Genomic DNA, 27,079 nt, shown 5'->3' with positions numbered 1-27,079 from the left:
TGAAATAAAACCCACTCTGTACCTTCACCGCCAACATTGATTACAGAAAAAAAGCTAAACACGAGACCTGTGTGGTCTTGCCCCGGCCGAATTTCAGACCATCTCCCGCAAACACCCTATGGGAGCCCTCGTGAAATGCTTTCCATTCCCACAACTCATCCTACTCTTGAGTATCTTTTTGTACAGGCTCTACCCAGAGAAATCAAACTTTCAGCCAAACACAGTATCACTTTCTCTTCCACGTCCCCTTCCCCGTTTGGGGTGTTGCCACTGCCCCAGGGGCTTTCCTCGTCATGTTGTGTAATAAATTTCCAGCTTTGTCTTTCTCCAGTGCCCATGACAGTGCAAAAGTTCTTTAAATGTTTGCAGGCTGAATGCGGGAAAGAGCAGAGTTCAGGCTCCACTTTCTTGGCCTCAGGCCAACCTATTACCTGGCTCAGGGATTTGCTGTAAGGCGTAAATAGATTAATGTATAAACAGTGCTTAGAACTGCCTGGTAAGCACTCAACAAACTGTGGTTCGTTAGTTGATCGGTTAGTCATTGAGACGGAGTCTCCCTCTGTTGCCCAGGCTAGAGTGCCACGATGTCAGCCCAGTTCACAGCAACCTCAAACTCCTGGTTTCAAGCGATCCTCCTGCCTCAGTCCTCCCAAGCGGTCGGGACTACAGGCGCCTGTCACCACGTCCAGATAGTTCTATTTTTTGTACAGAGGGGGGTTTCGGTCTTAGGCTGGTCTCTTAACTCCTGAGTTCAAGTGATCCTCCCGCCTAGGCCTCCCTCCCAGAGTGTTAGGAACACAGACTTGAGCCACCACCCTCGTCCCCCCCCACCCCTTTTTAAAAGGCTTCACAGAAAAGTACACTCAAAATCCGACTTCGTCATTTTCACAGAGGCCAATGTACCTTATTGCCCTTTTTTTTTTTCCCTTATTGCCCTTTTAAGAGATTCTCCCACGTTCGCCTCTAAGCGGAAGTACCCGCTTAGGGCTCCGGAAGTGACCTCAGAGCCCCTCAAAAACATGGCCGCCAAGCGTTCTTCCGGAAACGGTCATAAGCATCTCCGTGACGCAGAACGAGTTAGAGTGTCCCGTGGGGTTTCCATGGTATTTCTCTCCAGCCCTCAATCTCCCCGCTTCCTCTCCAGTCTGAGCACCAGGAACGGGAAGACGGGCGGCGGGTCCCACCCGCGACGTAGACACCGCTTGGGGGAGGGGTTAGGCGAGGTGACACTCTAGGCGAGCTCGTTCGCATCTCTATGGTGTAGAGAGCGCCTGTGCGACGCTCCCGCGCGTCGGGGCGGGCGTTGCCCATTTAATCGGCGGAGGGCGGTGCCGAGGAAGTCCCGCGAGAGCTGCGGGGGGCGGGGGGCGGTGCCGAGGCTGGGGGCCCGAGGCGGATGGAGCCTGCGATGGAGCCGGAGACTCTGGAGGCGCGAATCAGTGAGTGTCCGGGAGGGGCGCGGGCCGGACCGGAACCGGAACCGGGGGCACAAGGCGGGCCCCTTCCCGGCGGGGGCGGGGTAGGTGCGCCCCCTCCTCACGCCCCGCCCCCGGCCTGGTAGGGGCGGCGCCCGGAATCTGCCCCTCAGACCCTTGGGTGAAGCAAGACCCTACCAGCTACACGGCCCCTCGTTGGGAGCAGGTGCCGCCACCCATCCGATCTCTGGGCCAGGACCCCTGTGTTGGGTAGCTGCGCCCAGAGTCCCCATAACGAAGAGAGCATCTCCAGCCCCCTGAGGCCCAGGGTGCTCCACTGAGGAGCAGCCCTCGAAGTTATTCCCTTTGCCTTGGAGAAAGAATAAGCGAGCAACCCGTAGGGCTGCGTCTCATACCCAGAGGGGAGAGACCCTACTTTCCTCAGGCCCCGAATCCTCTGGCCCCGAATGGTGTTCGCTGAGCCTGCAGGCATTCTTAGATTTGCTCATTCCCCTGTCCGAGAATGGGGACCCACTGGCCCATCTGATCCCTCCTGCCACCCCTAATCTCTGGCCACACAGTGAGAAACCCCCAAACCTTACAGGCTTGGTCTAGTCTCAGACTCCAGAAGTAATTCCAAGTTCCCTGTCACTACCTTCAACCCAGCCAGCCCTTCAGACCTTATACCTCCATTCAAGACTCCTGTCTGAGCGCCTGCTGAGCTTCCTACAGCTCAGGCTTCGAGCCCCTAGATCTTCCACCTGAGTTCCCTGTCCCACAATGCTGATGATTCTCAGCTCTCATGACACTGCTGGTGGACTTTGAAAACCTTGGCTGCTTCTCCCTGAACTGGTGACAGCTCTCTCCCAAGGCCTTAACTCCCGTTGGGACCCCGCCTGTGCCAGGGCCTCCAGGAAGCCTCTGGGTCTATCCTCAGGTCAGCGCTTTGGATGAGACACAGTAGGCAACTGTGCAAGGTGGTTTGAGGTCATGGCCAGCGCCTTTTAAACCAGTCTAGAGCAGAGTTGAACTGAGGATTGGCCTCTATGGATGTTTCAGGATCAGTCTGGCCAGTGGAGGTGGAGGGGGTGGAAATGGAGGCACTCAGCAGTTATTGACTGTTCTTGACTGCTACAAGTGTCCAGATCTCAGCAGCAACTTGGAGTCATGGGCCAGACCCTGGCTGAGCTCAGACCAGCTGCAGGACTTAAGTTCTGGGTCATACAAAACAATCTCAGGTTTAGCAACAATGGAGATTTTCTGAGAGTCCAGAAGCAAGTAGAAATCCAGGGTTTGGCTGGACACTCACATATTGGAGCTAAGATCGTCTTCTCTTTTTCTTCCCCTTTGTGCCCTAGCAAAATTGTAAGATCTTCCCTGGGTAGCTTGTGGGGAGATAAATGATAATATTGTCACCCAGTGAAGTGACAGGGTAGAATCACACCCTGTTGTGATTTCAGGAGCTTGGGGCTCCTGAAACAGAGATTTGCATCCCTCTGTCCCTGGGTGTTCTCCCTTACTGCCTGCTAGGGAAGGTACTCCCCCCAGGTAGAGTTAAGAGGTCTGGGGGTCAGGGGGCATGGAGGTCAGTCCATCATGGACCCAGATGGCCTCTCTTTAAGTCAGATGCGGGGGGAGGGGGGGGAAGCTGATGTCACATGATGCCAGTGCTTCCTCCTCGCCGGCTTCTGACTCAAGAGCAGTCTCTAGCATCAGCATTTCTGTCCTCACTTCAACTCACATGTCTTTGACACTGTAAGGGAGTTCCTGTTTCAGGGTCTCCCCAGCTGTTCCTCTTTGAAAGTCTCTTTCTAACTCCAGATGTGTTCCCCAGCCTTTGGCCATGTTGGAGGACTAGAAGACAGTTACCCTTGCCCCTGTAGTGTGGAGAGGTTGTGTATTCCTGGTTTCCCCAGGAGGTCAACAGGGGTTTCATTTCTCTGAGGGACTGGAGAGTGCTTGGGGCTCCTGAAACAGATTTGCACCCAGAGAGAAAATGCTTCATTCAGATGGCTGCTCAGCCATATCGTCTCTGAGAGCCCTCCCAGAGAGCAGCCTCCGCCTAAGACTTTCTATACTTTCTCCCTGGTCTGCTTTTGTAGCAGTGTGCAATATTCTGTGTTTGTTAATCTGAGTATTCACTGTTTCTCTTGCTAAGTGGTGAGCTTCACCAGGGCAGGGATTTTGTCTTGTTCACTGCTAGAGCCCCGGCACCCAGAATATTTATTGAATAAACATGAACTGAATGAATGGCTGCCAGGCACTGTGATCCCAGGCCCAGCATAGGGCTCCAACTGGGCACACATGCTGGGTTCTCAGCCTCTTGTCCTAAGATCCTTCTCTGTTCCACTTCTGGGCTGGAACTGGGTGCAGGTGGATGTGGGGAGGGCCCTCCATACTACCAACTCAGAGCTCAGGCTCCGGCAGAACTGGCTGAAGCTTGGTGACAGGATGTGGAGTGAAGATACAGTCTGGTTACCCCCACAGCCTCACCATGCATAAAGTATTTTGTTGTCCAAAATCAGTTCATATTTCACTTCAAGTTTACAAGCGGGGAAATGGACTCAGGTAAGGATGTGATTTACTTGATTGTTGTTTACCCAGAAATGGGGATCATGGGCTCTTGTTTATCATTCCTGTCCTTAGACCTGTTTGCCCTTTCCTGGCCACCACCCATTCCTAGATTCAGCCTTCCCCAGAACCTTACCCTGCCTGCCAGCACCTGGCCCTTCATTCAGTCATTCATTTGTCAAGGGGAGATGGGCATGGACATGAGTAGTTGGGGTCAGTGCTACCACAGGCTTGGGGACACATCCAACCCAGCACTGCCAACCTAGGAAGGAGTGGAGGGTTAGGGAAGACTGCCTGGAGGAAGTGAGCTATTCCCAAAGGGAGAAGGGCTTTCTGAACCTGGCATGTTGGTAAAATCCACACTCCCTACTGAGGTCCTTCAAGCTCTGACTTGTGGGGCAGTGCCTGTGGCTCAAGAAGTAGGGCGCTGGCCCCATATACCAGAGGTGGCAGGTTCAAACCCGGCCCTGGCCAAAAACTGCAAAAAATAAACAAACAAAAAACCACTCTGCCCTGTGCTGTTACCCACATTTTTTCTCCTCACACAGTCCTTGAGCTGCTCAGAGGTGACACTGTGATCACAGTGCCTGACCTGATTACCTCCTACTAGTCCCTGCTCCAGTGTTGCCTCTTCCAGGCAGCCTCCCCTGGCCCCAGACTGAACTGAGTCTCTTCCTCTGGGTTTCTGTGGCTCCTTCGCCTCCCTCTGTCACACTTTATTGAGAACCTAGCTTCCCTTGGCCTACTTCCCAGCTACACAGTTCCTTGAGAGTGGGACCATGTCTTTTTTTCCCCCCCCTTATCTCCGGATCTTCTCTGAGCATAAATCCCACGAGAATTGTAGGAACACTATTCTCAGGAACAGAATCAGAGGAGGTGAGGTCAGTGTGGCAGGGATGGGGGTATGGGGAGGAGCATAAGGACCCCTCAGCACAGTCTCTCAAAGTGTGGCCCTTGGTGGGAAGCTGTGAGGAGACAGCCAGTGGACACATACTCCTCTGTCCATTTATCCTATGGGAATGTCAGCACTCAGGTCTCTCTTTTTCTTTTCTTTTCTTTTTTTGAGAAAGCTCACTCAGTTGCCCTGGGGGGTTGAGTGCTGTGGCGTCACAGCTCACAGCACCTTCAAACTTTTGGGCTTAAGCGATCCTCTTGTCTCAGCCTCCCAAGTAGCTGGGACTACAGGTGCTGGCCACAGTGCCCAGCTATTTTTAAAGACAGGGTCTCGCTCTTGCTTAGGTTGGTCTCGAACTCCTGAGTTCAAGCAGTACACCCACCTCAGCCTCCCAGAATGCTAGGATTATAGGCATGAGCCACCGTGCGGAGCCTTTTAAAAAAATTTTTTTTGAGACAATCTTGTTGCCCAGGCTAGAGTGCAGTGGGTCAAACTAGCTCACACAACCTCAAATTCTTGAGCTCAAGTGATCCTCCTGCCTTGGCCTCCCAGAATGCTGGGATTACAAGCTGAGCCATGGGTCTGGCCAGCACTCAGGTCTTAAGGCTGTGTGGGCAGGAAGTCAAGGGGGGACTTTGTCCATGTGCTTAGTCACATACCCCTTTCCCCACTGGCCAAACCACTGCCAGGGTGGGAGGTGGGAAAGCAGGGATCCCTCTGCCATGCCACACTGATCCTGTCTCTTCTTACAGACAGAGCCACAAACCCCCTAAACAAGGAGCTAAACTGGGCCAGCATCAACGGCTTCTGTGAGCAGCTCAACGAGGACTTTGAGGGGTAGGTAGCTACCCCGTATTGCTCACATACTCAACAGTATCTGCTGTGCACCTATCATGCAAACTCGGACCCTGGCCTCAGGCAGATCAAGACCCAATTTTCATTCTTAATGCAGTCACATTAATGATGATGGTGGGCACTTGGTACTGAGAACCACTTGTGTATTACCCTCTGAGGTGGGCCCTGCCAGATCCATTTTATAGGTAAAGAAATCAAGGCTTGGGTAGCACCTGTGGCTCAAGGAGTAGGGTACCAACCCATATGCCAGAGGTGACAGGTTCAAACCAAGCCCTGGACAAAAACGGCAATAAATAAATAAATACTGCAATAAATACATAAAATAAAAATTTTTTTTTTTTTTTTTTGTAGAAACAGAGTCTTACTTTATCGTCCTCGGTAGAGTGCCATGGCATCACACAGCTCACAGCAACCTCCAAGTCCTGGGCTTAGGCGATTCTCTTGCCTCAGCCTCCCCAGCAGCTAGGACTACAGGTGCCCGCCACAACACCCGGCTATTTTTTTGTTGCAGTTTGGCCGGGGCTGGGTTTGAACCCGCCACACTCGGTATATGGGGCCGGCGCCCTGCCCACTGAGCCACAGGCACTGCCTAAAATAAAATTATTAAAAAAAAAAAGAAAGAAAGAAATCAAGGCTTCAGGGAACCGAGAAACTTGCCCCAGGATCTCAGAGAGAAAATGGCAGTCCTGAATTAATCAAACCTGGACCTGGCTGACCCACAGCCAGTGGCCTCCTAGAGGGGGAACTGCATGTTCCCCGCATGGAGGAAGCCAGCAGGCCCTTTGCTCTCAGAATCAGATCACATGGAGTGCTTGTCAAAAATGCACATTCTTTTACTTTATTTTTTTTGAGACAGAGTCTCACTTTGTCACCCTTGGTAAAGCGCTGTGGCATCAGTTCACAGCAACCTCAAACTCCTAGGCTCAAGCAATTCTCCTCCCTCAGCTTCCTAAGTAGGTGGGACTACAGGTGCCCACCACAACACCCAGATATTTTTAGAGATGGGGTCTCACTCTTCTTTTTTTTCTTTTTTTGAGACAGAGTCTCAAGCTGTCACCCTTGGTAGAGTGCTGTGGTGTCATAGTTCATAGCAACCTCCAACTCTTGGGCTTAAGTGATTCTCTTGCCTCAGCCTCCCAAGTAGCTGGGACTATAGTTGCCCACCACAACACCTGGCTATTTTTTGGTTGTAGTTGTCATTGTTGTTTGGCAAGTCCAGGCTAAATTTGAACCCGCCAGCTCCAGGGTATGTGGCTGGTGCCCTAGCCACTGAGCTATAGGTGCCGAGCCAGGAGTCTCACTCTTTTGCTCAGGCTGGTCTGGAACTCCTGAGCTCAGGGGATCCACCTGTCTCGGCCTCCCAGCATGTTAGGATTATAGGCGAGAGCTATCACACCAGCCAAAAATGCATGTTCTTGAGTTACACCCAAAAATGCAGACTTGACTTTCAGGTGAGGAATGGATATGCCTAGCAGGCTCCCCTGGCACTGCTGACATTTGTCAGCCACACTCTGTGTGCTTATCTCCACTCCCTGTCAGCACAGCTGCTGACTCTAGGAGGTCATTTGACATTCAGGTTGTTTGGGTGGGAATCCCATCCCTTCTCTCAGCTGAGTGACCTTGAGCAAGTAATTGATTGCCTCTGAGCCTCAGTTTCTTCAGCTATGAAATGGGACCGGTGGTGCTGCTCACCTCAGAGGGTAAGAAGGGTTTCTTGCCCTCTTCACAAAGGCCAGGCAGGAAAATGCATGTGTGATGCCTAGTACATCTTCAGTGCTCAGTACGAACTAGCTGTTAGTGTCACTAGTGACAGGTCTTTTATAATCTGGTAGATTACGTCACTAACTCCACCATGAAGCTGCTCTGACTTCCCCCAGTAGAAGACCCTTTGCCACCTTGAGTTTCCAGGGAACTGTCTGCCCATCTCTTGTGCCACATCATCATGTTCTGCTCCCAGACTGGCTCCTTGAAGGCTGTGTCATCTTTCCCTCCTTGTCCCAATGACAAGCCAAGGACATAGCATGTCATAGTTCTTAGTAAAGCTAGCCAAGGGGCTGAGCTCATACCTTTTGAAGGTCCCCACTCTGTTACAATCCCAGTCCATCCAATCCAGAGAGAGAGCTGGATCTTTGCATATACCCTGCAGAAGTTCTGGAGTGCTAAAGTCCCAGCGGGAAGCACAGTGATCCTCCTCTAGAGTGACTGGGACTCTGTGGCAATTCTGGCTCTGTGTTGTTCCTCCCACCCAGGCCTCCACTTGCCACCCGACTGCTGGCCCACAAGATCCAGTCCCCACAGGAGTGGGAGGCGATCCAGGCCCTGACGGTGAGGAGAGGGGGAAGGAGGGTGCCATCTGTCCCCTGACAACATGATTGGCACCAGGGGAGGCGAATTGTAAGGTTCTTGGGGTTCTACAAGGCCTTTCTTTAGAGCCCCAGGGAGTTGTGCCATCATGGCCCAGGATGGAGGTTTGGGCTAGCCTCTGAAGGTCCATGGCAGCCAGTGGGCCAGCCTCCTACCCTAGCATCTGTACTCTCAGGGTCCTGGTTGGGGGGAGGCCCCTTAAGGTCATCTGGTCCAGGGGTTTCTCGCTCCAGCTGCACATTGAATGTCCCTCTGGAGGGTATAGTTAAAATACTGAATTAGGGCGCCACTCAGACCTGATAAATTCAGACTCCTGAAGCATCTATGTCCAGGAGACTGCATGTTCACAAACTCCCTGGGTGCACTGTATTAGCCAGCAGTGGTCTCTGCCCTCCATGGTCTCTGGACACAGGGCAGCACCATTCTTCCCACAGGGGTGTGAGAGGTGACACCTAGGCTCAGGCCCAAGGTTTTCTATCTGTGTCAGCAGACAGGAGGGGTGCACTGTCTGAAGCCCTGAACATGGGCCGTGTACCCATGTTGGTAGAGAAACAGTTTTCCTTTTAAAAAATTATATGTTTTAGGGTGGCGCCTATGGCTCAGTCGGTAGGGCGCCGGCCCCATATACCGAGGGTGGTGGGTTCAAACCCGGCCCCAGCTGAACTGCAAACCAAAAAATAGCTGGGCGTTGTGGCGGGCGCCTGTAGTCCCAGCTACTCGGGAGGCTGAGGCAAGAGAATCGCTTAAGCCCAGGAGCTGGAGGTTGCTGTGAGCTGTGTGATGCCATGGCACTCTACCAAGGGTGTTAAAGTGAGACTGTCTCTACAAAAAAAAAAAAAAAAATTATATGTTTTAGCCAGGCATTGTGGTGGGCGCCTGTAGTCCCAACTACTCGGGAGGCTGAGGCAAGAGAATTGCCTAAGCCCAGGAGTTGGAGGTTGCTGTGAGCTGTGATGCCATGGCACTCTACCGAGGGTGATAAAGTAAGACTCTGTCTCTACAAAAAAAAAAAAAAATTATATGATTGTTTTAACTTTTTGTTTTTTCAAGCACAACTAGTCCTATGCTTTCACAGATATAGCTTAGGAGAAGGGAAAGGTAGATAGTGCCTATTTAAGCTTTTTTAAAAGAGGAAAAATAATAAGAAAATAATGTGTAAGTGCTACTCAGGTGTGTGGCCCAGGCTATGAAGGGACTCTGGCAGTGCCACAGGTGGGGTGTTACTGGGCACTGTAAATTGTCCCCCTCTGCCCCAGGGGGTGATAGCCAGTCCCCAAAGCTTCTGTGGACCTCAGAATCATCTGTCCTTACAAGTCACTCCCCTCTAAACACCCACCTTGGGCTTCTGGGCTCTAGCCAAGGTGTGGGAGGGAGGCTGCCTCCTCTGATCCTCTGGGGGGGTCCCCTCTTGTCCGTGTTTCCTGCTCCAGGTGCTGGAGACATGCATGAAGAGCTGCGGCAAGAGGTTCCACGACGAAGTGGGCAAGTTTCGTTTTCTCAACGAGCTCATCAAGGTCGTGTCTCCCAAGGTGGGTGCTCCTAGCCCAAGCTCCTAGCCCTGCTCTTTTGGACATAGGTGGAGGGGAGAGGACCCCCCGGACGATGGAGTGATTCACTACCCCTTTTCCTGGGGCCTCCATTAAAACTCGGACCCAGTACAAACACAGATCTCTGCTCACAGTCCCCTTCCAAGCTGATTTCAAGGAACAGATGCTTCCCTGGGGCAGCCGTGGAGCTGCTCAGCACTTAGGGAAAAATGATTCCAGGGTGTACATACAGTTAGTCAACTCCTTCTCCACCACATACTGCTCTGCTCACTCTGGCCCTCGGGTCACTCCCTGTGGACCTGGTTGCAGCACCCCACCTGATCTCTCGCAGAAGGTCTCCTTGTCCCCACAAGAGTGGCCTCCTTGGGTCTTAATATACAAAGTTGCAGACCTCAGTGATTTAGCCTGCCGAGTCCAGATGAACCATACCCCTGGCTTCTGGCTTTGGCCTGAGGAAACCCACCATAGGCCATAACAATTCCTTCCCAAGACATCATCTTACTTGGTTTCCCTTGTGTTGTGGTACCGTGGCTCTTCACAGGTACAGTCTTAGCATACCACACCTGAGAATTCTTGGGCTCACATGATCCTCCCACTTCAGCCTCCTGGGTAGCTGGGGCTATAGGCACCTAACACCATGAACATTTTTGGTGTTCCTTGAGTGGATCCCACCCCACTCGGCCCTTCCTTACTCAGACCTGTCCTCTGACCAGAGCTGCTGAATGACCCATCTAGCCCCCCCACCTCCCTGTTCTCTCCTCTTGAGTGGACTGTATGCGAAAGCCACTTCTCCCAGTCCATTTAGCTGCTGGGAGATGGTGCATGTAGGCCAGGGCCTCTTAGTTCCATACTTGCCCCTTCTCTGGTCAGCCTGGGTTTCTTTGGCTCCTTCCTGAGCTTTCAAAGCTGTCTTCCATGAGCTGGCTGCAAGCAGGCGCTGTGCTCTGAGCCTCCCCCGTATCAGTTCTAACATCCTCACACAGTGCCACTTAATAGGTGGGGAGACTAAGACATGGAAGGCTGACATGGTTAGTAAGTAGCAGAGCTAGGAGATGAAACCAGTCTGCCCCAGGCTGGTTGTGGGGGATATAAGGACCCTGTAGATGAGAGGATTTCCCAGGGAGTCTGGGGAGGCAGCCAGGGTTGGGCTAGGCTTGGGGCTGAAGGAGGTGGGGCAGGCATTGTCAAAGGCCTCCCTTTCCCTGCATTCCTTAAGTACCTAGGCTCTCGGACATCAGAGAAGGTAAAGAACAAAATCTTGGAGCTCCTCTACAGCTGGACGGTTGGCCTGCCTGAGGAGGTGAAGATCGCAGAGGCCTACCAGATGCTAAAGAAACAAGGTGAGGCCCCCAGCAGGTGTGCTGTGACCAGAGTCTTCCCTCCTCTCCTCCCTGAGCTGGGGCTGCTCAGCAGCTTCAGGGGCCTCTGAGTTAGCAAGGTCATGAGTTTGTCCTTTAGTTTCTTATGAACATATGCCCAGTAGGGCCATTTTGTGGCTGTGCCCAAGGTTAGCTTGGGTAGAAAGAAGATGGGTTTGATCAAGCTTCCTCTCAGAGTAGCCTCAGCTATGGGTGCTCATTCCCTCTCCCCCATGCAGTTCAACATCTCAGGTCAGGAGCAGGCCCTGGTCCGCCAGAGTCCAGAACAAGCATGTTGGAGAAAGACTGGCCGCCTTCTTTTGTCCTACCCTGGCCTGCCCCTGTCTCTGTCTCATTCCCTGCCCCTGGGCCTAGAACCTATTGACAGTCTTCCTGACATCCATCTACCCCAGGGATTGTGAAGTCTGACCCCAAGCTTCCAGATGACGCCACCTTTCCCCTTCCTCCTCCACGGCCTAAGAATGTGATCTTTGAAGATGAGGAGAAATCCAAGGTGAGATTCCGAGGAGGCATAGCTGGGGACTTTGGGGCCCACCTGAGGATCAGTGGATTCTGGCCCCTGGTTACCCTGTTCTCAGCCTTTGGAGCAGAGGCTCAAGCTAAGCACAGCCTCTGTTCACTGAGCATTGACAGAGTGCTGAGTATGTCCCATAGGGTGTCCTTGCATTCACTTAACACAGGATATTCAGTTAACACAGGAATTGGCCGGGCACAGTGGCTCACTGTAATCATAGCACTCTGGAGGCCGAGACAGGTGGATCACCTGAGCTTAGGAGTTTGATATCAGCCTGAGCAAGAGGGAGACCCCATCTCTAAAAACAGCCAGTTGTTGTGATGGGCACCTGTAGTCCCAGCTACTCAGAAGGCTGAGGCAAGAGGATTGCTTGTGCCCATGAGTTTGAGATTGCTGTGAGCTATGATGCCACAGCACTCTACCGAGGGTGACAAAGTGAGATTCTGTCTAAAAAAAATTGGGGCAGCACCTGTGGCTCAGTGAGTAGGGTGCTGGCCCCATATACCGAGGGTGGTGGTTCAAACCTGGCCCCAACTAAACTGCAACAAAAAAATAGCTGGGTGTTGTGGCAGGTGCCTATAGTCCCAGCTACTCAGGAGGCTTAGGCAAGAGAATCGCTTGAGCCCCAGAGCAGGGGGTTGCTGTGAGCTGTGATGCCATGGCATTCTACCAAGGGCGACAAAGTGAGACTCTATCTCTTCATTTTTTTTTTTTTTTTTTGAGACAGAGCCTCAAGCTGTTGCCCTGGGTAGAGTGCTGTAGCATCACAGCTCACAGCAACCTCCAACTCCTGGGCTCAAGCGCTTCTCCTGCCTCCACCTCCCAAGTAGCTGGAACTACAGGCGCCCACCACAACACCCAGCTATTTTTTTTGGTTGCAGCCGTCATTGTTGTTCCGTGGGCCCAGGCTGGATTCGAACCTGCCAGCTCAGGTGTATGTGGCTGGTGCCTTAGCTGCTTGAGCCACAGGCGCAGAGCCGAGACTCTGTCTCTTCAAAAACAAACAAACAAAAATTAATACAGGAATCATTTGTCTGGGATTCGTGGGGTCGGTTTGAGGGCATGTCACAGGTTGATCAGGAGCTTACATGTCTTTATATCTTTGACCCTTTCAATAATTTGTTGAAGTGTGCGCTCATGGGTAAGAAATTAAAGGGCACAGGAGGAAGTAAAAATAAACTAAGGATTAGGACAAGGAGGTAAAAATGAAATCTCTTATCTCCCAGTTCCAGCCCCAGAGTGTAACCCCTGCTGAGGATCTCAGAATCATCCTTATGGCCACCCCCACAGCTATCAGTAAATTCTCACCATTTCACAGAGAACTTAGGCCCCAAAGCCAGGAGATGGGAAACCAGACTGTGACCCCAGGCTTCTGACGCTGGCCCAAGTGCTGCCCTCACAGCCACATCCTCTGTCTCTGCAGATGCTGGCCCGCCTACTCAAGAGCTCCCACCCAGAGGACCTCCGTGCGGCCAATAAGCTCATCAAAGAGATGGTGCAGGAGGTAACAGCTGAGCCTAGGCCACAGAGGAGCAGGGTGGGAATATCAAGTAGGGCCACCAAGGGGGTGTGTGTGTCTGTCTGTCCGTCTGCATATGCAAGGAGCCCTGCAGTGACACACCTGAAGAGCCGGCACAGCAGGAAAAGCTGACTAATGCTAGGGGACCAATGTGTGAGGGAGGAATTTCCCAGAACCCTGGGCTGACCTGCCCTGGATGGGCTTCTGTGAGACGGGCTGACTCTACCACAAAAACTAGAAATTAATTAGGACTTTGTATATATTTAAAAAATATAATTCTTCTTTAGGGGTGAGTAAAGAAAAAGAAAAAATATATATAAATGTATATAAGTGTGAACACATGGATGTAAAGAGAGGGAATCAATTTTGAATGTGTACGTAAGCATACATATGTTGTGGGTGCCTGTGGGAAAAATTTATCAATAAGAGTAAGTCATCGGGCGGCGCCTGTGGCTCAGCAGGCCGGTAGGGCGCCGGCCCCACATGCCGAGGGTGGTGGGTTCAAACCCGGCCCCGGCCAAACTGCAACAAAAAAAATAGCCGGGCGTTGTGGCGGGCGCCTGTAATCCCAGCTACTTGGGAGGCTGAGGCAAGAGAATCCACCTAAGCCTAGGAGTTGGAGGTTGCTGTGAGCTGTGTGACGCCACGGCACTCTACCAAGGGTGATAAAGTGAGACTCTGTCTCTACAAAAAAAAAAAAAAAAGAGTAAGTCATCAAGGGTGGCACCTGTGGCTCAGTGGGTAGGGCTCTGGCCCCATATGCCAAGCGTGGCGGGTTCAAACCTGGCCCCAGCCAAACTGCAAAACAAAAAAATAGCTGGGCATTGTGGCAGGCACCTGTAGTCCCAGCTACTTGGGAGGCTGAGGCAGGAGAATCGCTTAAGCCCGGGAATTGGAGGTTGCTATGAGCTGTAACGCCACAGCACTCTACCGAGGGCAATAAAGTGAGACTTTGTCTCTTAAAAAAAACAAAAGAGTAAATGGGCGCCTCCTGTGGCTCAAGGGGTAGGGCGCCGGTCCCATATGCCGGAGGTGGTGGGTTCAAACCCAGCCCTGGCCAAAAACCAAAAAAAAAAAAAAACAAAACAAAAGAGTAAAGTCATCAAGAACAACTGCAGATCAGTAGTGAACAGCACAGATGAGAAGCTATAAAACATTCCAACTTGCTCTTCCCTAGATTTGGGGTTAATAACAGGAAAGTAAACTCAGGGGGCCACCAGGGGGCCTCCTTTTCCCACGACCAGGGCTGCCAAGCAGATATCCATGGGGCAGGAGAAGCTGACCCCTGCTCACATGCCTGAGATGCCCTCCCTGCTGTAGCCCAGGGTAGCTGGATTGTCAGATTTTTTTTTCTTGGAAGATGATCCAGAAATCTGGGTTTTTGCATGAAATCACCCAACTCACAAATGATAGCAGCTACTTCAAACTTTTTATTTTTTTTTTTTATTTTGGCCAGGGCTAGGTTTGAACCTGCCACCTCTGGCATATGGGACCGGCGCCCTACTCCTTGAGCCACAGGCGCCACCCTACTTCAAACTTTTTTAAAAAGCTTAAATGGGATGCCAGGCACGGTGGCTCATGCCTATGATCCTAGAACTCTGGAAGGCTGAGGCAGGAGGATCCTTTGAGCTCAGGAGTTGGAGATCAGCCTATGCAAGAGCGAGATCCCATCTCTACTAAAATAGAAAAATTAGGCAGCACTGTGACGGGTGCCTTGTGTGTAGTCCCAGCTACTCAGGAGGCTGAAGCAAGAGGATCACTTGAGCCCAGGAGTTGTTGTGAGCCATGATGCCATGGTACTCTACCCAGGTGACAGAGTAAGACTCTATCTCAAAAAAAATAAATAAATAAATAAATGGGGCCAGGTGTGGTAGCTCAAACTTATAATCCTAGCTTGGAAGGCTGAGATGGGAGGATCACTTAAGGTCAGGAGTTTGAGACCAGCCTGAGCAAGAGCCACACCCTATCTCTACAAAAAATAGAAAAATTAGCTGGGTGCAGTGGCAGGTGCCTGTACTCCCAGCTTCTCAGGAAGCTGAGGCAGGAAGATCTCTTGAGCTCAGAAGTTGAGGTTGCAGTGAGGTGTGATAATACCATTGCACTCCAACCTAGGTGAAGGAGCAAGACCCTATCTCCAAAAAATTTTTTAAAGCATAAGTGGGCCCAGTAGGATCTGCCTGCTCATTGACCCTAGGAAACAAGGCCAGTTGGTGGGCAAGTTGACACAGAGATGAACTTAGGTTCTAGACTTACTATGCCAAGGGCTCCTCTGGGGTCTCCTGCGGCAGGCTCTGAAGTGGGCACGCCCAGCACAAACGTGAAGCTGGTGTTTCTGCCAGAGGGTCGGAGGGCAGAAGTTCAGGGTTGTCTTGAAGGACCAAGCTGCATGCTCTGACAGCCAAAAGGAGGGGAGGTATGGCCTATTTCAAGGAGGGTGATTCTGTCAGGCAGCATAGCATGTGTCCACCTTGCATCCTGCAAGGAAGGGGTATACACAGTGACAGGAGGGGGGAGAAGGGTGGTGGGATCACTTCCTACAGCAGCCTTTAAAGGCCTACTGTGCCTCCATCTACCAGGCACTGACAGACACTGGGAGAGTCACTGTGCTCCTTTCTAGGTTATACTCGTGACCATGAAGGTCCCCTTTCATTATAAAGTACAAAAACCTCCTTTCAAGAGATAAACACAAGGAGCTGGGCATGGTGGCCCACACCTATAGTCCTAGCACTTTGGGAGGCTGAGGCAGGAGGACTGGTTGAGTTTGAGGTTACATTAAGCCATGATCACTCCACTGAGCCACTGCACTCCAGCCTGAGTACAACAGAGGGAGACCCTGTCTCTTTAATTAAAAAAAAAAAAAAAAAGAAGAAGAAGAAAAGAAAAAAAGGTACAACAGGTATAGGTCTAGGGTCCTGGTCTGCCAGAAGCACCTGGTGAGAGTGTTGGAACCCAGGTTCCCAGGCCATCCCTGGAGATTTATGGGCTTGTGCAGAGGCCTGGGAGTCAGGGGCAGGAAGAAGAGGAAATGGCCAGAGGGCCCTTTGGACCAGAGTCCCCTGTTCTGGGCATGAGGGGCTCTTAACAAGGCATAAAGAGCCCCACCCGTGTCTAATCTCACACCCAGCCAGTCCTTCCCCCAGGGCATACACTCCCCAGGGCCGTGGGGTCAGTGCCTGGCTCCAGCCTGATTATGATGCAGGCTCTTGGGCCATTTGTCAATGTATGTCCCCAGGACCAGAAGCGGATGGAGAAGATCTCTAAGCGGGTAAATGCCATCGAGGAGGTGAACAACAATGTGAAATTGCTGACGGAGATGGTGATGGGCCACAGCCAGGGGGGTGCGGCCTCGGGCAGCAGCGAGGACCTCATGAAGGTACACCTGCCTCCTCCATACTCCCTGCCCACTGCAGAGACCCTGGCCCTGACCTGCCACCCTGCTGCCCCCAGGAACTGTACCAGCGCTGTGAGCGGATGCGGCCCACACTTTTCCGATTGGCCAGTGACACAGAGGACAATGATGAGGCCTTAGGTGAGCCGGGAACAAATACCTGGTCAGACCTATCTCCCCATCTCCCCATCTCCCCCAGGCCTTGTTCAGTATCTGCAGTTGGAAGCATCTGCCACCAGGGGGCCTCCTTCTCCAGCACTGCCCTTGGGTTTCTCCACCTGGAGAACGCAGGGATCAGGGATGGGCCAAGCCCCTTCACAGGCATTTCATTTACTGCTCCAAGCTTCACTGGAGGGACAATTGTCCCCATTTCTCATCTGGGGCTCAGGGAGGGAAGTGACTTGCCCATATCACAGAGCGGATCAGTGGCACAGCCAGGGTACACAGAAGACCATCTGCCTTCAGTCACTTCCCCTCTGGTAAAGGCGAGCTGGAAACCGAGTGAGTCCCACAGTCTGGGCACTTCCTGAACTAAGCCTCTTGGCTTCTGCTGGGGCCACACACCAAGTTCTTTGCTTTGCTTTCCGCCTGGGCAGCAGGCTGGGACCATCTGCTCCCCTGCCCAGCAGGAGCTCACTACACACTTCCCACGTGCCAGATACCTGTCTCTGCCCAAGAGGCTCTCTGCCCAGATTCCTCTAAGACCTGGCACCCAAGAGGCGAGGTTGGTGAGGTGCTACTTGGTGTCCTAGGCCCTTGGGGATGTGACACAAGTCTCCTTGTGGAGCTTGTAGCTTAATGAGGGAAGACAGACAATAAAGAAGCAGGGAGGGAATGAGGTAGTGCAGGGGTGGGGTTAGAGGCCTCCCTGAGGTGACTACTGAGTGAAGACCTGAAGGGGATAAAGGATGAAGCCCTTCAGAGGTCCCAGGGCAGCTGACAGCAGAGCCAGCCCAGAAGCCTGGAGGCAGGAGCTGCCACTGTGTTCAGGGACAGTCTGGGCAGTGTGGCAGAGAGTGCACCGGGAAGGTGGCAGGTAGTGGAGGGCTGGGGTCTGCTCTCCTACCCTCCCTTTACACAGGCTGGGATGGATGTGGGGTGCTCATCTCCCTACTGCCCAGAGGCTCCCCCTTCCTTCAGCCTGGCTTCTCCCCGCCTGCTTATTGCAGCGGAGATCCTGCAGGCCAATGACAACCTCACCCAGGTGATCAACCTGTACAAGCAGCTGGTGCGGGGCGAGGAAGTCAATGGTGATGCCGCAGCTGGTTCCATCCCTGGTGAGGAGTGACAGGAGCGTGTGGGTGGATGACTGCAGTATCACCCTGGCCCCTTAAGATGGGAAGGCCCCGGGGAGGGAGCTGGGGATGAAGTCTGTGCCAAGCCTGCAGCTGTAGGGGAGGAAGTCTGGATGTGGGATGGAGGGGGAGGGAGCCAAGGATTTGGTGAGGGCCCAGAGAGGAAGAAGGAAGGCTTTTCTTTGATTTGACAAACCTGGCACCCCTAAGGCTGATTTAATTATCAAAAAATGGGAGGGAGGGTTAGACACATTAACTCTACTGATGGGCTCTAATAAGGGTAAATGATAGCCTTGGGGGATCACAGCAGAGGTTAGAATTGGCTCTGTTAGAAGTGGGGGTGGGGACACTACACAGAAGCAGCAAAGTTTAAGCAGGGCTTTACAGGTAGGTAGCAGTTTGCCAAGGAGAGAAGGAAATTCATCCTCGGCAGAAATGCCACCTTGTGCCAAAGAAAGGGCCAGTGAGCATGTTCCAGCCAAGGGCTGGCATGAGCACAGAAGTGGTAACAGGAGGCTGGATATGAAGGGTGGGGGTAGATGGAGCTGTCCCATAACATCTGTGGACTCCAAGAGCCAGTGTCCTCTGTTCAGGACTTGCCAACACTGCTTTCCCACCCCAGGAAGCACCTCAGCCCTGCTGGACCTTTCAGGCCTGGATCTGCCTCCTGCTGGCACCACCTACCCAGCCATGGCCTCCCACCCTGGCGAGCAGGCGAGCCCCGAGCAACCCAGTGCCTCAGTTTCCCTACTTGACGACGAGCTCATGTCTCTGGGTGAGGAAGGGGCCAGGCCCAGAGGAGGGCATGCTCAGCAGCACCTGGCAGCTTGTACACCTAGCACCCAGGTCATGTGCTCCTGAGGTGGATCCTGTGAAGGAAGTAGGATGAGCATTAGGCCCTTTCCACAGCAGGGGAAGCTGAGGCTTAAGGGAGTCAGAGTTTGTGCAAGGTCACTTAGTCAAAGGGTAAGACTGGCCAGCCTTTAAAAGAGCCTCTGGTGGGCGGTGCCCGTAGCTCAGTGGGTAGGGTACTGGCCACATACACTGAGGCTGATGGGTTCGAACCCAGCCCGGGCCTGCTAAACAACAATGACAACTGCAACAACAACAAAAAAATAGCCGGGCGTTGTGGCAGGCACCTGTAGTCCCAGCTACTTGGGAGCCTAAAGCAAGAGAATCGCTTCAGCCTAAGAGTTTGAGGGTGCTGTTAGCTGTGATGCCATAGCACTCTACCCAGGGTGACATATTGAGACTCTGTCTCAAAAAAAAAAAAATTCAGTAATTTCTTCACTCTCTGAGAGGAAAAGAAGGAACACTTTGGGCTCCATGGTACCCAGAAGTTCCAAAGAAGCCACAAGGTACTGTGTGACCCTAGCTGGTCCCTGGCCAGGCCTGCTTTTACCCTCAGGCAGGCCTAGGACTCTAGAACCCAGCAGGGGACCAGGCTCACCCCTGGGAAGAAGCAAAGCAGTCCCAGCTGCCCAAAGTGTTTTCAAGTTTCAGTCTTGGGTACATTGGCCCATCAGAGACCTTAGATCCAGAAGAAAGTAACATATGTAATGGACTCCTCATAATGGCTGCTGAAGGGATGAAAAAACTGCAGGGCATGTTGGGGAGCCATAATATGGAAGCCAAGAGTCAGACCGTATTCTCCTGAACCAGCCTGAAATAAAAACCACACCTGATGGCCTTGAAGAAGCTTGGAGGGTTCTGGGGGTCCCAGGCAGGGTCTACCCAGACCTATGGGCATTCAAGGAGTGCCCACACGGTACCCGTTGCCACACTGTTTCTTGAGCAGGCCTCACAGCCATGAATAGCCCCACTTTATAGATGAGGAAATTGAGGCTTAGAAAGGCTGGGAAACTTGTACAAAAAGGGCTTCAGGATCTTTACTAGGTACTTTGACTCTGAAGCCACACTCTGAGCCCTTGTGCTGCTCTGACTCATTATCCATAAGCAAGAAGAGGAAAGTGAGGACTTGGAGGGAGGAGGGAGAGATGAAGGGGAGAAGATGGGCCAGGTTGTAAGCTCCCTTTGTGGACCTATGAGCCAGCACCCTACCAAAGAGGCTGAGGAGCTGCACTCAGCTGTCCCTCTTCATTGAGAGCCAAAGGGTGGCTAGGGAGAAGGGACCTATACCCTGCTCTACGGAGAGATAAAGGATAGTCCAGTGACAGGAAAGCTCATTCAAGTCTTCCCCCATAGGGCCAGCACTAGATATCTACCTGTCCAGGCAGCTGGGGAGGGAAATAATGGCAGGACCACTGGCCCAGCACATGGCTGTAGCAAAGCCACCTGTGCATGACAAGCAAGGTGTGCTCTGTACTTCTGTCCCAGAGCCCTGAGACTCTAGCTCCCATCTGGTTTCATCTCAAAGGCAAAGACTGTCGACATCAGAAGCAGAGGCGCCAGGGAAGCCTGCAGCCACAGAGGGGCTTGTCCTACTGTTCTTCATGGCGGGAAGCGGGAGGGGTAGGGACAGGGATCCTGTCAAAGAGGGTGTTCCTGGCACTGTTCAGGCACTTCTGATGCATCTAATTTATCACGATTCTCTAATGAAGATCATGCTATAGTCTCCATTCTACAGATCAGACCAAGTCACCAGTGCAAGGTCGAATAGTTATGGCAGAGCTGTTTTCAAACTCTGGCAATCAGGCTGTGCTTTGCCTAAGTCTGGACTCTGCCCCTTTCCAGCTGTGCAGCCTTGGGCAGGTTACTTAACCCCTCTGAGCATCCATTTCTTTGTCCCTAAAAAGAGGACTGAGACCCCACCCCTGTCTCTTAAGGTTGTTTGAGGATTAAGCAAGAGCAGCATCTGAAGGGCTTGACACATCCAGCACATATAAATGTTAGCAGTTACCACATTGTTATCTCTTTTCTCAAAGAGATCCTTCTAGAAGAAGGGGCCCATCTGTCACAGCTTCCTGGCATCCTAGCCTGTCACAAAGCACTTCAATTTGGACCACAGTTATTCAGGATTTGCTAGAACCAGGATAACTTGTCTTTCTAGGTCAAATCTGGGGTGAACTAGGCTGGGGGCATTCCAGGGCAGCCAGAGGTCAGGCTGGCTGGTGACCTGCTGCCTCCCAATCAGCAGTCCCCCTGCCCTCCTTAGCACCAGTCTACCAGGCCGCTTGGCATATGCCAGGGCTAACAGGGTCTTCAAAGTCTGCCCCAAGCCAGGATGTCGTATGCATGGGAACACCGGCTCAGTGCAGTGTCTTGCACAGGGTTACTCAGAGTTGGTCATGAGGCTGGCACAGTGCTGTTTCCTGCTCGCCTGGATCCTCTCCCTAGCATCCCAGCTCTGGCTCTTCCATGCCCACTGATGAGTAAAAACTAAAGTCCTGATGTCAGTTGTCATATTGGCTTCTGAGTGTCTTGCCAGGAATAGGGGAAGCATGTGCAGGGCAGGGGATCTTTGGTTTCTAGTTCTGCTCTGCTGCTGATTCCCTCTGAAAGTGTGGATTTCTCCACTCTGAGCTAGCCTCCCAGAAAGGGAGGAGGGAGCTGGGGAGCCCCACACCAGCACACACTGCCCCTCAGCTCTCTGTCCTCTGTGGGTCAGCCCAGTCCTTTCACCTCTGTCCTGCTTTCCCTCAGGCCTCAGTGACCCCGCACCCTCCTCAGGCCAGAATTTGGATGGTACTGGATGGAACAGCTTCCAGGTAGGAGGGGACTAGGAACTAGCCCAGCCTGTGCCAATCCCAGGTCGGGGCAAGTGGGACAAGCACCTGAGAGGAACAATAGAGGGACATCTGGGCTCTGTGCTGGAGGGCCCTAGGGCAGGGGTAGCCCAGGGGATGGAGGCACCCACCCCAAGGTAGAGGGAAGCAGCCTACCCTTTGGGGTTAAGATGGGTGTCCCTTCCTTCTTTCCTTTCAGGATGACTTTGAAGTCCCTGGAAGGTAGAACCTCCAACCAACCAGGCCCAGCCACCCTACATCATAGATAGGGATGGGGTCCCATCTCTGTGGCTGTTTTCCCAGATGTCACTGCAGGGGGGCCTCAGGGCAGGGCCTGGGAACCCTGACACCTTAAGACAGCTCCACCCACCAGCATCTTTTGCCTACAGTCATCGAGTACTGCAGAGCTCCCAGCCCCTGCTCCAGCCCAGGCCCCCAGCATGGACAGCCGGCCCCCAGCACAGACATCCCTGCCAGCCAGCAGTGGTCTGGATGACCTGGACCTCTTGGGGAAGACACTCCTGCAGCAGTCACTGCCCCCGGAGTCCCAGCAAGTGCGGTGGTGAGGGCGCCCTGGCTGCTAAAGGGGGGGTGGGGAGCACTCCCTGTTCCCACAAACCAGCAGCTTCTGGGCGTGTCCTGGCCCAGGCCCAGCAGAGAAGCTCATCACTGGTTCCAGGAGCAGCAGGTGCTGAGCACTTGCCTCTGGGGACACAGTGTGACCAAGGCAGGCTCAGTGCCCATCTCAGAGCATGGAGTTTGGGATAGTGGACCTGTGCCTACTCACACGGCCACCCCCAAGGCATTCCAGTCCTGAAAGAGAGGCCAAGATCTATAGGGCCAGCAACAGGGGTGACAGAACTGAGGAGCAGGTTGGATAGGGGGTGTCCTAAAAAGCAAGGAGACCCCAAGCCACAGAGACAGCCATATATCAGGGACAGAGCTGGGAAACTTAGTCTCTCTTGTACCCTTGATCGCTCGGCCACCAAAGAATTACTTTTTTTTTTTTCCGAGACAGAGTCTCACTGTATCGCCCTCAGTAGAGTGCTGTGGTGTCACAGCTCACAGCAACCTCAAACTCTTGGGCTTAAACGATTCTCTTGCCTCGGCCTCCCAAGTAGCTGGAACTGTACGTGCCCACCAAAACGGCTCGCTATTTTTTTTTTTTTTTGAGACTGTTTCTCACTGTGTCGCCCTCAGTAGAGTGCTGTCATGTCACAGTTCACAGCAACCTCAAACTCCTGGGCTTAAGCAATTCTCTTGCCTCTGCCTCCCAAGTAGCTGGGACTACAGGAGCGCATGCCACAATGCCCAGCTATTTTTTTGTTGTAGTTGTCATTGTTGGTTTGTTGGCCCAGGCCAGGTTTGAACCTGCCAACTTTGGTGTATGTGGCTGGTGCCCTAGCCACTGTGCTACAGGCACAGAGCCCACTTTTTTTTGAACCAGAGTCTTACTCTGTCACCCTCAGTAGAGTGCTGTAGCGTTATAGCTCATAGCAACTTCAAACTCCTGGGCTCAGGTGATCTCTTGCTTCAGCCTCCCGAATAGCTGGGACTATAGGCGCCCGCCACAATGCCTCATTCATTTTTTTTTTTTTTTTTGTAGAGACAGAGTCTCACTTTATGGCCTTTGGTAGAGTGCCGTGGCCTCACACAGCTCACAGCAACCTCCGACTCCTGGGCTTAAGCGATTCTCTTGCCTCAGCCTCCCGAGTAGCTGGGACTACAGGCGCCCGCCACAATGCCCGGCTATTTTTTGGTAGCAGTTTGGCCGGGGCCGGGTTTGAACCCACCACCCTCGGTATATGGGGCCGGCGCCTTACCAACTGAGCCACAGGCGCCGCCCGCCTCATTCATTTTTCTATTTTTAGCAGAGACAGGGTCTCACTTCTGCCCTGGCTGGTCTCTAACTCCTCTGAGCTCAAGCAATGTACTTGCCTGGACCTCCCACAGTGCTACGATTACAGGCATGAGCCACCATACCTAGCCAAACAATAACTTATTTTTTCCTTTGGAGACGGTGTTACTTTCTCACCCTTGTAAATGCTGTGTTGTCATAGCTTACAGCAACCTCAAACTCTTGAGCTCAAGTGATCATCTTGCCTTAGCCTCTCAGGTAGCTGAGACTACAGGCACCCGCCACAAAGCCTGGCTCATCTTTTAGAGACAGGGTCTCACTCTTGCTCAGACTGCCCTTGAACTGAGCTCATGCAATCCACCTGCCTTGGCCTCCCAGTGTGCTGGAATCACAAGCATGAACCACCACGCCCGGCCCAAAGAATCTCTTCTTCTTCTTTTTTTTTTTTTTTTTGAGACAGAGTCTCACTTTATCACCCTTGGTAGAGTGCCATGACATCACAGCTCAGCAACCTCCAACTCCTGGGTTTAGGCGATTCTCTTGGCTCAGCCTCCGGAGTAGCTGGGACTACAGTCACCTGCCACAAGACCCGGCTGTTTTTTTGGTTGTTGTTGCAGTTTGACTGGGGCTGGATTTGAACCCACCACCCTCAGTATATGGGGCCAGCACCCTACTCACTGAGCCACAGGTGCTGCCCAAGAATTTCTTCTTAATATACTGTCCCCCAATAAGGGAGAAGCAGCAGCCAGCCCCCCGGCTCACACTCCGGGACCTACAGAATAAGAGCAGCAGCTGCAGCTCCCCGAGCTCCAGTGCCACCAGCCTCCTCCACACCGTGTCCCCAGAACCCCCTGGGCCTCCACAGCAACCTGCACCAACAGAACTCTCTCTGGCCAACATCACCGTGCCCCTGGAGTCCATCAAGCCCAGTGAGTAGGGCTGCATGCAGGTACAGGGGCTCCATCTGGGAAGAGAGATGGGACAGCAGGGCTCTCCTGGTCCTGCACTAGCTACCCCCATGGAGAACTCTGAGCTAAGCTGTTCCCTTCTGGGACTCAGTTTTCTCATCTGCCCTAGAGTGATCACAAGACCGCTTTACAAACTCTAGGGTTACACAGGCAAGATGCCTTCATAGCCCTGGATCCACCTCACTTCCCCAGAAAGACAAGGGCCAGGACACAGAGGGTTTAGGGTTCCCCAAGAATACAAATCTAAGCCATGATAAAGGACCCAGGTCCAAGGCTGGGGCTTTTCCTGCCCAGGAGCAGTAAGGGACCATGCCCACTGTCCCTGAACAGGCAACTGAGTATTGATAGTTTCTTGGCATTGTCCTCCTCTGTGGACAATGAGAGCTCTGTGGCCCCCCTGTAACCAAAGACATCACATCCTCAGTTTCCCTGTGAGGTGGGTAGAGGCACCCCCTCCCTTATCAGGAGGAGGACTCTGAGTTCATAGAGGGGGAATGACTATAGCATGGTCACACATTAAGAGCTCACCCACAGCCGTTCACTCCAGCACTCCAGGAAGCAGCCACACTGGGGCAACCTAGGTGTTACTCTGCTCCAGGGTAGGGGTGCTGCTTCTACCATCAGATTGGAGGTTCACCTGTTCTCTCTGGGCACTGGTCTCTATCCCTGACCGCCCTGTTGCCCAGAGTTGAGACAAGGCCCAGGGTGAGGGCTCTGGTCGCTCATTCCCAGCAGAGCAGCCAGCACCGGGAGCTGGGTGGGTATGTGTGGGTGCAGCTGCCCCATCACTCTCCACCCTTCTTCCCACAGGCAGCATCTTGCCTGTGACCGTGTATGACCAGCATGGCTTCCGAGTCCTCTTCCACTTTGCCCGTGACCCGCTGCCGGGGCGCTCCGACGTGCTGGTGGTGGTTGTTTCCATGCTGAGCACTGCCCCCCAGCCCATCCGCAACATCGTTTTCCAGTCAGCTGTCCCCAAGGTGACCCAGACAGCGTGACCAGGGCAGGCCTCCCTCATCTCAAGGCAGGGTGATTTGGGCTTGGTGAGGAACCAGCTCTCAGGGTCTTTGCTGGGCTTTTGGGGTAGAAAGGACCCCTAGAACAGAGCCCTAGGACCCCTGGAGGGGAGCAGGCAGATAGGGCCTGGTTGCTTGGAGTGGGGAAAGGGCTAGCTGTCCCCCTTCTGCCCCACTGTCTACAGGTCATGAAAGTGAAGCTACAGCCACCCTCGGGCACGGAGCTGCCAGCATTTAACCCTATTGTCCACCCCTCAGCTATCACCCAGGTCTTGCTTCTTGCCAATCCCCACAAGGTGAGTGGTCTAGCTGTGGTGGGGAGGTGCTGGGGGTACCTCCTCTCCTGCTCTGACCTCTCTGCCTTCACTGTCTCTGCCCCAGGAGAAGGTTCGCCTCCGCTACAAGCTCATCTTCACCATGGGCGACCAGATCTACAATGAGATGGGGGATGTGGACCAGTTCCCCCCACCTGAAACCTGGGGGAGCCTCTAGAGCAGAAGGGCTGGGGAGAGGAGGGAGAAGGGGGACTAGTCACAATCCAGCCTGGGCCAGAGGCTATGGTGGCCAAGGATATCCTTTGCTCTCCATGGCCATTTACCCCAGACCTGGTGCTTCTCCCCTCACCCCCATGGTCCTCCTGCAAACCCAGTAGGAGGCTGGACCTGGATTTGCACTACTTGGGTTTCCATCATCAGCAGGAGCCCAGAGTGTCCAGGGGCCCTGAAAGAACTTGGGGTCGTGGGGAAGAAGTGTGGCTGTCAGGGAAGGGCCAGAATCTCAGGCCTGGCCCCGACCCCAGCCTGGGGTGGGGTCTTCCCCGCCTGTCTTTTATGCCTTATGGGAAGGCCCAGCCATAACTCGGGGGCCATGCTGGAGCTGGGGACCAGCTCAGGCCTCCTCTATTGGAACCCCATGACTGGGGAGGTGATAACTGTACCCCCAACTGTTTGCACTCTCTGGTGTGTGATTTGACTCTGCTTTTCTTCTGGAGTGACCCTGTGGTCACAGTCTTGGGGAGGCAAGCTGGGGGAGCCCCACCTGGCCCCACTCCTAGGGAAGGTCACCACTTAGCACTGGGGGCCTGACGGTGATGCCAGAGGTGAGGGGCCCCAGTGGGGGCCCTGTAGGGCTCCTAGAGTTCTCAGTCTGTCTCCTTCATTCATTGGCCTTCTCTGAGGCCTCCTGTGAGCATCTCACGTCTATCTATCCATCTGTCCTTGGTCAGAAGTGGAGTCAGTGTGTGAGTAGAGAGCAGGACTATTTATGAAAATAAAACATCCTTTTTCCTGGACCATCTGCTCTCATGGCCCTTCTGAGGTAGAGGGAGTCAGAAGGGGTCCAGGAGTTGGGAGGCCCTGAGGCTGCCCTGTACACACCTGTTTCCATCTCTGGAGGTCAGGCCATGACCACCCTCCCCACCACCACTGGGCACTGCACTGGTAGAGGCCCTGCACAGGGGTCTGTAGCCAGGGCTGTGGCAGACCAGTGCCATCCCAGTTGGAAGTGAGCAGCCACCAGGGAGCCCCAGCTGCTGCAGACACTGATGAGGAGGCCCCTGGCTGCTCTCAACTTCCTTTTGATGCGGTCAGCCCTCAAAACACAACCATGATGCTGCACCACCCTGGAGGTCTGTGCCCAGCCTCTTCCTTTCCCCAGTGGCTGCTCCCAAGAAATAGGGCACCAATTGCAGCTCATTTCAGAATAGGCCCCAGGTTCCTTAAGCTGGGCCACCACCACTCACAGCTGCAGCTCACTCTCTCCTGTTATCAGGATCTTCTGTAACTGGGGACTGGGGTCCAGGCTCTGGGC

General features: G+C 53.2%; 1 protein-coding gene across 1 annotated transcript; it reads left to right on the top strand.

Moving 5' to 3' along the window:
- The first annotated feature begins 988 nt into the window (after positions 1-988).
- GGA1 (golgi associated, gamma adaptin ear containing, ARF binding protein 1) lies at positions 989-26,561 on the top strand. The gene is made up of 17 exons (XM_053584013.1): positions 989-1,439; positions 5,634-5,718; positions 7,986-8,061; positions 9,531-9,629; positions 10,864-10,987; positions 11,419-11,519; positions 12,964-13,044; positions 16,292-16,432; positions 16,507-16,588; positions 17,617-17,724; positions 18,365-18,517; positions 21,346-21,410; positions 21,818-21,990; positions 24,019-24,215; positions 25,065-25,234; positions 25,456-25,566; positions 25,652-26,561. The coding sequence occupies exons 1-17, from the start codon at positions 1,397-1,399 to the stop codon at positions 25,760-25,762; spliced, it is 1,920 nt and encodes a 639-aa protein (XP_053439988.1). The 5' UTR covers positions 989-1,396; the 3' UTR covers positions 25,763-26,561.
- The last annotated feature ends 518 nt before the right edge of the window (positions 26,562-27,079 follow it).

The sequence above is a fragment of the Nycticebus coucang genome, chromosome 3, assembly GCF_027406575.1.
Source record: "Nycticebus coucang isolate mNycCou1 chromosome 3, mNycCou1.pri, whole genome shotgun sequence".
In the NCBI taxonomy this organism is placed as follows: domain Eukaryota; kingdom Metazoa; phylum Chordata; class Mammalia; order Primates; family Lorisidae; genus Nycticebus; species Nycticebus coucang.
Note: the sequence above shows the minus strand (reverse complement) of the source record. Positions and strands in the feature narration are given on the sequence as shown.

Excerpts from the sequence above, each read along its gene's own strand:
- GGA1 (XM_053584013.1), top strand. The coding sequence starts at position 1,397 with ATGGAGCCTGCGATGGAGCCGGAGACTCTGGAGGCGCGAATCA. Across the intron at positions 8,062-9,530 it reads AGGCGATCCAGGCCCTGACG|GTGCTGGAGACATGCATGAA; the intron begins GTGAGGAGAGGG and ends TTCCTGCTCCAG. Across the intron at positions 25,235-25,455 it reads TCCAGTCAGCTGTCCCCAAG|GTCATGAAAGTGAAGCTACA; the intron begins GTGACCCAGACA and ends CACTGTCTACAG.